The sequence below is a fragment of the Papio anubis genome, chromosome 1 (genome assembly GCF_008728515.1).
Source record: "Papio anubis isolate 15944 chromosome 1, Panubis1.0, whole genome shotgun sequence".
Taxonomy (NCBI): Eukaryota; Metazoa; Chordata; class Mammalia; order Primates; family Cercopithecidae; genus Papio; species Papio anubis.
In genome coordinates this window covers 205,483,550-205,497,250 of record NC_044976.1, presented here as the reverse complement: position 1 = coordinate 205,497,250, position 13,701 = coordinate 205,483,550, and the positions used below count along the sequence as shown (strand labels likewise).

Genomic DNA, 13,701 nt, shown 5'->3' with positions numbered 1-13,701 from the left:
GCAGGCACCTGTAGTCCTAGCTATTCAAGAGGCTGAGGCAGGAGAATCGCTTGAACCCAGGAGGCAGAGTTTGCAGAGACCCGAAATCGTGCCACTGCACTCCAGCCTGGGCAACAGAGCGAGACTCTGTATTAAAAAAAAAAAAAAAAAAAAAAAAAAAAAAGAAAGAAAGAAAGAAAAGGATTGAACCTGCTGAAAAGATTTGCTACTTTTTTGGCCGAATGTTTTTTCTCCCTAATCCGCAGGCATATATATTCTGAGTATTATAACCATATCGATGCCCTCATGCAAACCAGATGCCTTTTTCTTTGCAAATATAATTGAGCTGCAGCCAAACTCACAGACCCCACTCCTTCCCTGCACAGCTTTTCACACTGTTTTTTTTTAATATGAGTTAATTTATATTGGTGCTATTTTGTAATATACATGGACTTCAGCTGGGCTGAGGAAGAGGGAGTCTTTGCAAATTCCCAACAACAGCAAATCTCTTGACTACAATGATCCTTCTGAATTTCTCCTGGTCCTGTGTTATCAGTGAGATATTTGCCTGGGACTTGTTTAACTATAAAGCTGAGGTTGTCAAACTTTTTCGGCAAAGGGCCAGATAGTAAATATTTTAAGTTATGCCTAATTATTTTAGGCCATATGGTCTCTGTTGCAACAGCTCAACTCTGTCACTGTGGAGTGAAAAGCAGCCACAGACAGTATATAAATGAATGAGCATGGCTGTGTTCCAATACAACTTTTTGAATGGGCACTGAAATTTAAATTTTATATAATTTTCACATACCATGAAATACTATTCTTCTTTTGATTTTTTTTAACCATTAAAAAATGTAAAGACCTTTCTTTACATTTGTAGAAAATGTAGAAAAATAGGCAGCTGGCAAGATTTAGCCCTGAGGCCATAGTTTGTCAACCCCTGCTGTCATGGGGCACGTCATTGTGGAAAAGGGAGAAGTACTTTTCCTGCCTGTCTGGGGCTGCCGCCTTGCACAGACCAAGAGGAGTTCCCAAGCCGTCATGGTAGCAGGTGATCCTAGGATGGTTTCTGGTACTGGGAATGGTTTGCGCCTGAGCAACTCACCCATCCGACCAGGAAGTAGCTATTTCAATATTCATCACTGTAACTGGCATTATGGAGCAATTGACAATTTGCAGAACATAGATTGTATCCTTTACAACATAGATTGTATCCTTTCTTTTAATCATCAGGAAATGGAGGCTCACAGGAGTTAAGTAGCTTACTCAGGTTCACCCAGACAGAGCCTAGCACAGCTGGGAGTCAAACCCCTGTCCTCCACTATTTCCAGCACAACCCTTGAGCCAACCCAACAGATGCTGGGCTGTGGCTGGGAAGCCTCTTCTCTCCTCTGTGCGTGGCTCAGTTGGGCCACAGGGATGTCTGAGTTCTGTCTTCAGCGTCACCAGCTCTATGTTCTACCAGCCAAACCAAAGCACCTGCAGACGGTTCGCACCAACCCAACTCCACACTGTGAGCCTGGGGCGGGCAGAAGGGCGCACTCCCCAGTCAGCAAAGTGACAGTCTCATCTTGTTTTTCAGGGGGTGAGTTCACTCGCCAGGCTGAGGTGACCTTCGTAGGGCACCCAGGCAAGCTGGTCATTAAGCAGCGGTTCAGCGGCATCGATGAGCATGGGCACCTGACCATCGACACGGAGCTGGAGGGCCACGTGCCGCAGATTCCGTTCGGCTCCTCCGTGCACATTGAGCCCTACACGGAGCTGTACCACTACTCCACCTCAGGTGAGCCCCAGCCGTGTCCCAGGGCCAGCCCCAGACCGGCCACCAGCCTCGTGCTCTTGACCCACCACGGCAGCCGTGAGCTGGGGCTGTCTCTGGGATCTTGAGAAGGAAATACACTGGGCCTTACAGTCACCTTCCCCCCAATTATAGATGTAGGACGCACTCCTTGTAGAGAATTTTGTGCAAAAAAGACAATATGCATAAGTTAGAATTATAAAACCTGGACATAATTATTATGACATTTAAGTGTATTTCCTTTCAGCCTTTTCTCCAGCATCTGTCTATTTACATGTATATCAAATATCCCAACACATAATTTCAAGCTAAAGTAATTTTATTATACATCTATATGTACTTTTTTTTTTTTTTTTTTTTAGACAGGTTTCCAGCCCAGGCTGGAGTTCAGTGGCGCAACCTCAGCGCACTACAACCTCTGCCTCCTGGGCTCGAGCGATCCTCCTGCTTCAGCTTCCTGAGTAGCTAGGCCTACAGGTGCATGCCACCATGCCTGGCTAACTTTTGCATTTTTAGCAGAGATGGGCTTTCACTGTGTTGGCCAGGCTGGCCTGGATCTCCTGACCTCAAGTGATCCACCTGCCTCGGCCTCCCTAAGTGCTGGGATTACAGGCATGTGCCACTGCGCCCAGCCACATCTATATGTACTTTTAAAAACTACATTTATTCTCCATTTGGTGCCTGGTTTTAAATAATTTCAAACTTACATGAAAACTGAAAATAACCCAAAAAATGTTCACATACTATTTATCTAGCTTCACCAATTGTTAACATTTTGCCACATTTACTTTACCTTTCTTTCTTTTCTTTCTCTCTCTCTCCTTTCTTTCTCTCTCTCTCTGTATATATATATGTGTGTGTGTGTGTATATATGTTTACTGACCATTTGAGAATAAGCTGTATATATTATGATAGATCATTCTTTAAACACTTCATTTGTTTTTCCTAAGAACAAGGACATTCTTTTAGAAGGCCACAGTACAGTTATAAAAATTGAGAAATTTAACATGGATACACAGTGATATGTATAGTTTTTTTTTGCTGTTTGTTTGTTTGTATTGAGACAAGCTTTCACCCTGTCACCCAAGCTGGAGTGCAGCCTCAACCTCCTGGGCTCAAGCGATCCTCCCACCTCAGCCTCCTGAGTAGCTAGGACTACAGGCACACCACCACGCCTGGCTAATTTTTAAATTTTTTGTACAGATGAGGTTTCGCCATGTTACCCAGGCTTATAGTTTTTATTTAAATAAAACTGCAATCATACCACGCTGTTATATCTTCGCCTTTTTGGTTAATGTCACATCATGAATGTTTAATAGTCTCATTAAGCAGTCTTTGAAACACTTTTTAAGGAATCTGTATGATTCTACTGGATGGCTGTTAATTCAAACCATTCTTCTACTTTCTAAAGCTTGGGTTGCTTCCATTTTCCCCTCTTATTATGAGTTGAAATGATCATCTTAATCATAAATCTTGGCCACATTGATTCTTTCTAAGACTCAATTCCTAGAAATAGAAGTGCTGAGTCAAACAACAGGAGTTTTAAATTTTTTTATTTTATTTTATTTTTGAGACAGTGTCTTGCTCACATAGAGACCCACTGAATATTCATGAATGTGAACTCCTACGGGGGTCATTGAATCCCAGGTTAAGAACACCTTTGTTTTTTGTTTTGTTTTGTTTTGGTTTTGGTTGCTGTTGTTTTGAGACAGGGTCTTGCTCTGTCACCCAGGTTGTGGTGCAGTGGTGTGATCTCAGCTCACTGCAACCTCCGCTTCCCAGGTTCAAGTGATTCTCCTGCCTCCGCCTCTGAAATAGCTGGGATTATAGGAGCCCACCACCAGGCATGGCTAACTTTTTGTATTTTTAGTAGAGACAGGGTTTCTCCATGTTGCCCAGGCTGGTCTGAAACTGCTGACCTCCAGTGATCCTCTCGCCTCGGCCTCCCAAAGTGCTGTGATTACAGGCATGAGCCATCGTGCCTGGCCACCTTTTTAAAGGCTCTCATTAAATTGCTGTTCAGAAAGGTTGAAGCAATTACTGGAGTTTTGTGGTTTGGTTGAGTTCTCCTGGGGAGCTGGGAGACAGTGGAGAAGAGGAGGAATGAGCAACAGGACCACAGTCGCAGCCGGCTTGCAGCTGAATGGCCTTTCTGGCGTGTGGGAGCTGGATAGGAGGCAGCTTACACTGATCTTTTATTTATCCTCTGGCTTTTATCCTTCTATTATGGAGAAAACTGCAGCAGAGCACAAAAATATAAAGAGTCTTTTATGCTTCTTTTTTTTTAAAAAAACAGGAAGTTGAGGGTTTTGTCATATGGGCCATAGCAGGCCCTCTTCTGAGTGGGGAAGACTGTCTCTCCTCTCCTCTGTTCAGGCTTGCTCACTGTGCTTTAGTAATTTTTCCAAACCTGGCTACTGAAACTCATTTAATATCTCATTTTTTTGGTATTGCAGAACGGCTTGGTCTAGAGCAGTATGTAGAAATCACCATTTATTGGCCAGACTTGGTACCTCACACCTGTAATCCCAGCACTTTGGAAGGCCAAGGCAGGCAGATCACTTGAGGTCAGGAGTTCAAGACCAGCCTGGCCAACACGGTGGAACCGCGTCTCTACTTAAAATACAAAAAAATGAGCTAAGCGTGATAGCACATGCCTGTACTCCCAGCTACTCAGGAGGCTGAGGCGGGAGAATCGCTTGAACCCAGGGAGCAGAGGTTGCAGTGAGCCACGATTGTGCCATTGCACTCCAGCCTGGGTGACAAGGCAAGATTCTGTGTCAAAAAATAAAATAAAATAAAATAAGAAAAAGAAATCACCATTTATTGAATCATAATTGAGATAGCCTATCTAAAGCAGTTAGCACGTCGTGACAGAGTAAATGCTCAGTAAATGGTAGCTTATCTTATTAACACTATTAGTCTGCTTGATTCCAGAAATTTTACATACATTACCTGGTCTGATCCTCACCTTGACCTATTTTGTATTAGAAATTGAGATCAGGCCGGGCGTGGTAGCTCAAGCCTGTAATCCCAGCACTTTGGGAGGCTGAGACAGGCGGATCATGAGGTCAGGAGTTCGAGACCATCCTGGCTAACCCGGTGAAACCCCGTCTCTACTAAAAAATACAAAAAACTAGCCGGGCGAGGTAGCGGGCACCTGTAGTCCCAGCTACTCGAGAGGCTGAGGCAGGAGAATGGCGTAAACCCGGGAGGCGGAGCTTGCAGTGAGCCGAGATCCGACCACTGCACTCCAGCCTGGGCGACAAAGCGAGACTCCGTCTCAAAAAAAAAAAAAAAAAAAAAGAAATTGAGATCAAAGATGTTGAGTCACCAGCCAGTGGCCACACAGCTTGTGAGTGGTACTAAGTGTGAATTCAGGGGCATCTCTTTCCAAGTGTGTGTCCTCTCCACCTGACCTTCATCTCTAGTTCTGGGAGTTTTCAAAACTTACTGAGAACCAATTGATGAGAAAAGCAACAAATATACATAATATGAATGATGCCAATGATCATTTGGGAAATCCAGGTATTTCATAGACTCAGACGGAGTACAAACAAATGGTCTTATTTAAGCTGTTCTGTCTGATCTGTAGTCTGGTAGCCTTATGGGCGGGGAATGCCATTGGTGCTTTCAAAGCCCTTGATTCAGCTTCTTGCATCCTTAACCATCTTCCCTTTGTCTTCCTGCCTTGTCCCCTCCCTCCTTCCCACTCTGCAGTGATCACTTCCTCCTCCACCCGGGAGTACACAGTGACTGAGCCGGAGCGAGAGGGGGCAGCTCCTTCCCGCGTCTACACTTACCAGTGGCGCCAGACAATCACCTTCCAGGAATGCGTCCACGATGACTCCCGGCCAGCCCTGCCCAGCACCCAGCAGCTCTCGGTGGACAGCGTGTTCGTCCTGTACAACCAGGAGGAGAGGATCCTGCGCTATGCTCTCAGCAACTCCATCGGGCCTGTGAGGGGTAAGGGGACACAGCTCATGCTGGGCACAGGTGCTCATGCATTTTTTAAAACCCCACTCTTTGACATTATTTTTGGTCTCTTACTCGCAGTCTATAGAAGAAAATTATGCTAAAATATCTTCTGGCAGGAAAAAAAAATGTCTTGTTATTTGTGATTCTTCGAAAAGCTGCCTGTCTGTTCTTCCAACCAAAGGCCTATTCATGATCCTATTTAAAGTGCAGAATGCTAACCTGTTGAGGTGCCTTACAGAGTGGACCCTCTTAAGGCTACTGCTGGCATTGGCAGGACTTTTAAAACCCTTTAATATTCAACCTTGAAAGAAATTGTAGGCCAGGTGCAGTGGCTCACGCCTGTCTTCCCAGCACTTTGGGAGGCTGAGGTGGGTGGATCACTTGAGGTCAGGAGTTCGAGACCAGCCTGGCCAACATGGTGAAACCCCGTATCTACTAAAAATACAAAAATTAGCCAGGCATGGTGGCACATGCCTGTAATCCCAGCTACTTGGGAGGCTGAGGCAGGAGAATCGCTTGAACCCGGGAGGCAGAGGTTGCAGTCAGCTGAGATTGTGCCACTGCACTCCAGCCTGGGCAATGGAGTGAGACTGTGGCTCAAAAAAAAAAAAAAAAAAGAAAAAGAAAAAAAAAGAAATTGTAGGGCCAGGTGCAATAGCAAAAAGAAATTGTAGGGCCGAGCGTGGTGGTTCACGCTTGTAATCCCGGCACTTTGGGAGGCCAAGCTGGATGGATCACCTGAGGCCAGGACTTTGAGACCAGCCTGGCCAACATGGAGAAACCCTATCTCTACTAAAAATACAAAATTTAGCCGGGCGTGGTGGTGTGTGGCTGTAATCCCAGCTACTCGGGGAGGCTGAGGCGGGAAAATCGCTTGAACCTGGGAGGCGAAGGTTGCAGTGAACCAAGATCACACCACTGCACTCCAGCCTGGGCAACAGAGCGGGGCTGTCTCAAAAAAAAAAAAAAAAAAAAAAAAAAAAAATTGAATTGTGTGGTTAGTGCCCGAGGAAATTAAATAAAATTAGGGAGGGAGCCTAAAACAAACGCTTGCCCTGTGACTGCACACCACTGGCGCTGTGGTCCGGTCTCTGGGCGTTTCCGGCTTGCGCGGTGGTCCGGTCCGTGGGCGTTCCCGGCTGGCGCCGTGGTCCGGTCTCTGCGCGTTTCCGGCTGGCACCCTGGTCCGGTCTCTGGGCCTTCCCGGGTGGCGCCGTGGTCCGGTCTGTGGGCGTTCCCGGGTGGCGCTGTGGTCCGGTCTGTGGGCGTTCCCGGCTGGCGCCTTGGTCTGGTCTCTGCGCGTTCCCGGCTGGCGCCGTGGTCCGGTCTCTGCCCGTTCCCGGCTGTCGGGAAGGAGCTGAGGTTTAGTGAGCTTTTGTGACATACCGGTGTCAGACTTCACATTTGTCCATATCTTTAAGCCTCGGGGGTCCCGTATAATTGGGTCTGGTCTGGGCCTTAAAATCTTTCCTTTTTTTTCAGTTGTCTTTGATTCTTCCTCTATATCCAAATCATTTCTCCAGCTAATTAATTCGTCCTCGCTTTAACTTTATGAAGCAGAAAGAAGGTAGGCGTTCTCCCTCCTGTAGCAACTGTGGCTCCAGGCATCAGGAGTCGGTGCATTTTTGGTAAAGGACCAGATAGTAGATATTTTAGGTTTTGCTGGCTATACAGTCTCTATCACGACATGTCAGCTCTGCCATGGTAGCACAAATGCAGCCATAGACCACACGTTAACAAATGGACGTGGCTGGTTGCTAATAAAACTTTATTTACAAAAACGGGGGGCGGGGGCCATGCTGGTCCTGCCCCAGGGCAACACAGGAATTGGCTGGTGTCCCATTCCACTCTGCTCTTCTGTGATCACCTTCTTGCTCCCCAGTTGTGGTTGACTTTCTGTGGAAGAAGGAAACCTGCAAGAGCTCCTGAAGACTCACTTGGTTCCAATGTCTCTGCCCTCACAGAAGGCTCCCCTGATGCTCTTCAGAATCCCTGCTACATCGGCACTCATGGGTGTGACACCAACGCGGCCTGTCGCCCTGGTCCCAGGACACAGTTCACCTGCGAGTGCTCCATCGGATTCCGAGGAGACGGGCGGACCTGCTACGGTACAGCCTTTGATTCTGACTTGTTGGGGCTGGGAAATCAGGCGAGGAGGAGGCATCCAGATTCAGTAAGCCAGAGAACTGGGTGCAGCAAGGAAGCACGGATGAGATAAATACTGGTGGATATGCCAGGCCTGAATCATTTATGCTTCACATTCACTGTTCTTGTGGGTAGACTCAGGAGTACTGGCCCATTCTTTCATCTGATCTAAGCAGCAGAGTAGAATTCCTAAGGCCACACTCCACTCCATCTTTTTTTTTTTTTTTTTTGAGACGGAGTCTCGCTCTGCCGCCCAGGCTGGAGTGCGGTGGCGCGATCTCGCGATCTCGGCTCACTGCAAGCTCCACCTTCCGGGTTCACGCCATTCTCCTGCCTCAGCCTCCGGAGTAGCTGGGACTACAGGCGCCTGCCACCACGCCCGGCTAATTTTTTTGTATTTTTAGTAGAGAAGGGGTTTCATTGTGTTAGCCAGGATGGTCTCGATCTCCTGACCTCGTGATCCGCCAGCCTCGGCCTCCCAAAGTGCTGGGATTACAGGCGTGAGCCACCGCGCCCAGCACTCCACTCCATCTTAAGAATGCACAGTTTTAAAGGAATTTGTAAGTCAGCTGTTAATGATAACATCAGTAATATAACGATAGCTATAATTTACCCAGGCGCTGTTTGAACTAAGTGCTTCACAAACATCATCTCATTTAATTCTTCAACAACTCTAATGAAATTGATTTTTTGTTCCTTTATTTAAAAAAAAAAATTGTTTGATTGTGGTAAAATATACGTAACATAAAATATACCATTTTAACACTTTTTAAGTGTACAGTTCAGTAGCATTACATGCATTCGTTTTATTGTATAACCATCACCACTGTCCATCTCCAGAACTCTCCATCTTGGAAAACGAACTCTGTACCCATTAAACAACAACTCGCATTTCCCCCTTCCTTTAGTCCTTGGCAATCACCATTCTACTTCCTGTCTCTATGCATTTGATTATTCTAACGATTGCATATGTAGAATCATATTGTATTTGTTCTTCTGTGACTGGCTTATTTCACATAGCATAATGTCTTCAAGCCTCACCTATGTTGTCACATGTGTCAGAATTTTTTTCCTTTTTAAGATTAGATAATATTCCATTGCATGTACGTATTACGTTTTGTTTAGCCATCCATCAGTGGGCGCGTGGGTTGCTTCCGCCTTCCGGCTATTGCAAATAATGTTGTTATGAACGTGGGTGTGCAAATGTCTGTTGAAGTTCCTGCTTTCCGTTCTTTTGGGTATACATTCAAAAGTGGGATTGCTGAATCATGTGGTAATTCTATCTTTAATTTTTTTTTTTTTTTTTTGAGATGGAGTCTTGCTCTGTCGCTCAGGCTGGAGTGCAGTGGTGTGATCTTGGCTTACTGCAGCCTCTGCCTCCCAGGCTCAAGTGATTCTCCTGCCTCAGCCTCCCGAGTAGCTGGGACTACAAGTGCTCGCCACCATGCCTGGCTAATTTTTGTATTTTTAGTAGATTCGGGGTTTCACCATGTTGGCCAGGCTGGTCTCGAACTCCTGACCTCAAGTGATCCACCCTCCTCAGCCTCCCAAAGTGCTGGGATTACAGGCGTGAGCTGCCATGCCTAGCCTTTCCATCTTTAATTTTTTGAGGAACCACCACAACGTTTTCCATAGTGGCTGCAACATTTTATGTTCTCACCTACAGTGCACAAGTGTTTCCATTTCTCCATCTCCTTGAAAACGCTTGTTTTCTGTGCTTTTTAAAATAGGAGGCCAGGCGCAGTGGCTCACGCCTGTAATCCCAGCACTTTGGGTGGCCGAGGCGTACGGATCATGAGGTCAGGAGTTCAAGACCAGCCTGGCCAAGATGGTGAAACCCCGTCTCTACTAAAATGCAAAAATTAGCCAGGCGTGGTAGCGAGTGTCTGCAGTCCCAGCTACTTGGGAGGCTGAGGCAGGAGAATTGCTTGAGCCCGGGAGGCAGAGATTTCAGTGAGCGGAGATCACACCACTGCACTGCAGCCTGGGTGATAGTGAGACTCCGTCTCCAGAAAAAAAAAAAAAAAAAAAAATAGGGGCCATCCTAATGGGTGTGAGTTTCATTATATTTATTTATTTATTTATTTATTTATTTAATTTTTATTGTTTTTGAGACAGGGTCTCACTCTGTTGCCCAGGCTGAAGTGCAGTGGCACGATCTTGGCTCACTCCAGCCTCAACCTCCTGGGCTCAGGTGATCCTCCCACCTCAGTCTCCCGAATAGCTGGGACTACAGGTGTGCCACCACGCCTGGCTAATTTTGTATTTTTTGTAGAGATGGGGTTTCTCCATGTTGCCCAGGCTGGTCTCAAACTCCTGGGTTCAAGTGATCCACTTGCCTTGGCCTCCCAACACTCTTTTCTTATAGACGAGAAAACTGAGGCTCATTAAAGTGAGCTGTGACAAATAGTATTTGAACACAGGTCTCTGACTCAAGCATCTGTATTACTCCATCTTCTAGTTGCAGTTATTTTATTATTTATAACTTAAGTTCAAATACTTTCATGTAGGCAGCTTGATATTTGTTTGTTACTAAATTTTAATCTACTGCCAAGGGGAAGTCAGTCCACTACCAAGGGCAAGAATGCCAAGTGCTTCAAGCAGTGCTATTTAAGCCTGCAATTAGTGACAAGGCTCACTAATGAGCATAAGGAACGCTAGAAGGAAGCTTCCCTAGTGGGATGAATAGTGTGTTCACATATGGTTGGCCAGAAAAATGAACAGTTCCCTCTACCCCTGCTTGACCGAGGTGTAAGAATCTGGCAAACCCAGCAGTCTCAGAATTTGGGAATCATGCCTGAGGTCTGGAATCCAGCAGCTGCAGCTAATGGCAGATTTGGTGTGCTGATGTAACATGAAGGTTAGAAGATCCTGCTGTCAGGGCCTTGCGGTGTTTGCTTCATAGTGAACCTACCATGCAAGGTGCCTGTCAGGATGTCTGAAATACTGGAGGTCAGGAACTTGTGCGCATAGTACAGGCTGTATGTTTGGCCAGCTTGCTGATAGCTTTGTAAGTGGTAGAATTCAGTCTGAGACTCACCTTCCTGGTAATGTATCGCTAGGGAGGGGACATAGTGCCTACTCACCTACAATCGTCAGTTTCCCAGTATATCCTGCAAAGAGCCTGACAGCCTTGAATGGCTAAATTGGCTCTGGCCAGTTCAAAGCAGCATGATGCCGTGGTGTGTGTGTGGGTGTGTGTGTGTGTGTGAACAGGGGCCCTCCCAGGCTGCGAAGACGGTCGGTGTGCGGGGGTGGGGCTCCTTCACCGATCCACGCCTCCTCGTTACGCAGCCGTGCTTCAACTTCGTAAGCCTCCTGGATAGTAAAGTGTGGAAGTAACCCGGTCTGCTGCTGTTGAACTGTGACCTCCTGGCTAATTCTGCCCTTGGTGCCTGAGCTTGCCACAGTGGGAGTGCTTCACTTCAGAAGGCACAACCAGCCATTCCTTATGTAATCTGCACCATCCTAGAAAATCCTCTAATATCCTTGTCCAGGAAGACAGGTGGTTGCATGTAGACTTGCTTTTGTCCCATGGTGAGTGTTCGTTCTGACTTACTACCTCCGTGGAATGCGAGCCTATTCCCAGTCAGGACACTTATTGTTCTGGGTCACTAGAACATGCCTTGGAGTGTTAATGCATCGAGACATGAGGCTTAAAATAGGAAATTGCATTAAGCAGATCACTTCATGTGTTATTTTGACCTGGGAAGTGCATTAGAGGAGAATGAGAATGAGCCTTTGTGATTCAGTGTGCAGCGCTGATATAATGGTATATGACACCCCAAACAAGGGTGGTTTTGGTGAGACGTCACACAGTGAACCTCCACAGTAATTTGGAGACGATTTCACAGAGCTCTGTGATTCTCTCTGGTCCATGGCAGGATGGCTCCCACTGTTTCTCAATTTAGAGCCTGTAGAGATAGTTTTGGCTCATCTCTCATTGAGTAATCGTTGAGTATGTAGAAGGCATTTAGCAAATTGGCAATGAGACTCTTCTCCTGTAAGAGCCTGGCCTTTGTGAAAGGGAAAAATTGGAGAAACTTACAGTTGTTGAAAATATGTGAAAAGTAGCCACTCTGAAAAAAGTCAAAAAGGAGGCAGCAATGACAAGAAGGATCCAGGATTTTCCTATTGAGTTAGAAAGTTATCCTGTGAAAGGAAATCTCTTTCCAGAGAAGAGGTTGACCAGATGCTAAATAATAGGAATCATCATTTTCCAGCAGATACTGTGGTATGTTATGAGAGACAGTTGGCACTTTACAATTTCCACTGAAGAAAGGGTTGAGGACCTGGCTTCAATTTATAGAAAAGATTTTTTTTTTTTTTTGAGACAGAGTCTTGCTCTGTCACCCAGGCAGGAATGCAATGACGCAATCTCGGCTCATTGCAACTTCCACCCGCTGGGTTCAAGCGATTCTCCTGCCTCAGCCTCCCAGGTAGCTGGGATTACAAGCACATGCCACCACACCTGGCTAATGTTTGTATTTTTAGTGGAGATGGGGTTTCACCATGTTGATCAGGCTGGTCTCGAACTCCTGACCTCAGGTGGTCCGTCTGCTTCAGCCTCCCAGAGTGATGGGATTACAGGTATGAGCCACCTCGCCTGGCCCTAGAAGAGAAGATTTAAATTAGGAAGAATTTCCAAACTACGAAGACCATGAACTAATTTCCAAACTACGAAGACCATGAGCTGGGAAATTGAATTGCTAGGGTCTTGTCCCTTAAGAAAGGGTGTTATCTAGTCCAGCATGTGTGTGTAAGCCTGCATGGAGGAGGAGGTTGTGTTAGGGAACCATCGCCTCCATCATCCCAGCAGCCCTGAGGTCTTATTTGTCGTTAGCTTTTCAGGTAGGGCGAGAGAGAAGAGCCTGGTCAACATAGAAGCCTTTTTCAAAACACAGCTTCCCCTTGCATAAATGTTCCCAGTCAGGAACAGAGCTTGAAGAAGATCCCCTGTGATTTTGCTCTGTCTTCTTGATTGAAAACTGCTGCTCTGTGCTCTCGTGCTTCAATAGAGTCTAAATCACTGAGCCCTGCAATGTGTACAGTGTTTCCAGACATCTGTGCTGGGAGTGTCCTCTGAGAGTTGCAGCACAGAGGCAGTGGACACAGGAAGCCCCTTTTTTCTCCCATGTTGGAGCGGCAGCTGATGGATGGAGCTGTGAAGTCCACACGTGCTGGGTGCATTCCTCCCCCACGGCCATCCCCAGCTTCAGCTTGCGTAAGAGCCTGCTTTGGGAGGGGCTTTGTTCCAGAACCTTCTGGCTGTGCCTGGTTCAGTACTGAGACCTTGTGTCTTAAACACGTCACAGAACACACATGTATCAGTATAATCTCTAAAAGTTGAATAGCATTTGGTTTGGTTATTTGCCTGGGTACAGGACAAACTATGGGGCTGATGTGGCAAGAATGCTTGTCTTGTGCAATGTTGACCAATAGGCCAGCAGGACATTTCTGTCACCAACAAAGGCCTGGCTAGACTGGCCATTGAAGGTGGACATAGGAGGTTTTGACTCCCATGTGTCAAAGATTCACATGAAAGCATTGGGGAAGAGATTTATGAGTGGTAGAAGAGTTGTGTGGTCTCAGCCATTATGAGAAACATGTCTTATTTGTTTTAGGTCTAAAACATGTCTAAATTTGTTTTAGACTAAGAGCTGTGGCTCACGCCTGTAATCCCAGCACTTTGGGAGGCCCTCCTCATGCACATCTCAGGGTTTTAGAAATGCCAGAAGTAGCTGTCTACACTCTGAGTATGAGGTTGACAGGTTGACGTGGGAAGAACCTTGTGTAAC

At 46.3% G+C, this 13,701-nt stretch overlaps 1 protein-coding gene and 1 long non-coding RNA gene across 2 annotated transcripts in view; one reads left to right on the top strand and one right to left on the bottom strand.

The window, feature by feature from the left end:
• LOC103880617 overlaps positions 1-5,666 on the bottom strand; it is an 81,569-nt gene extending 75,903 nt beyond the window's left edge. Inside the window, exon 1 of the long non-coding RNA XR_002519102.2 lies at positions 5,584-5,666. This is a non-coding gene — a long non-coding RNA (uncharacterized LOC103880617). The remainder of the gene's footprint in view (positions 1-5,583) is intronic.
• Positions 1-13,701, top strand: part of NID1 (nidogen 1) — a 95,757-nt gene that overhangs the window by 37,177 nt on the left and 44,879 nt on the right. Inside the window, exons 7-9 of the mRNA XM_031659706.1 lie at positions 1,565-1,765; positions 5,501-5,746; positions 7,723-7,866. Of these exons, the coding sequence (XP_031515566.1) occupies positions 1,565-1,765; positions 5,501-5,746; positions 7,723-7,866 (591 nt within the window). The remainder of the gene's footprint in view (positions 1-1,564; positions 1,766-5,500; positions 5,747-7,722; positions 7,867-13,701) is intronic.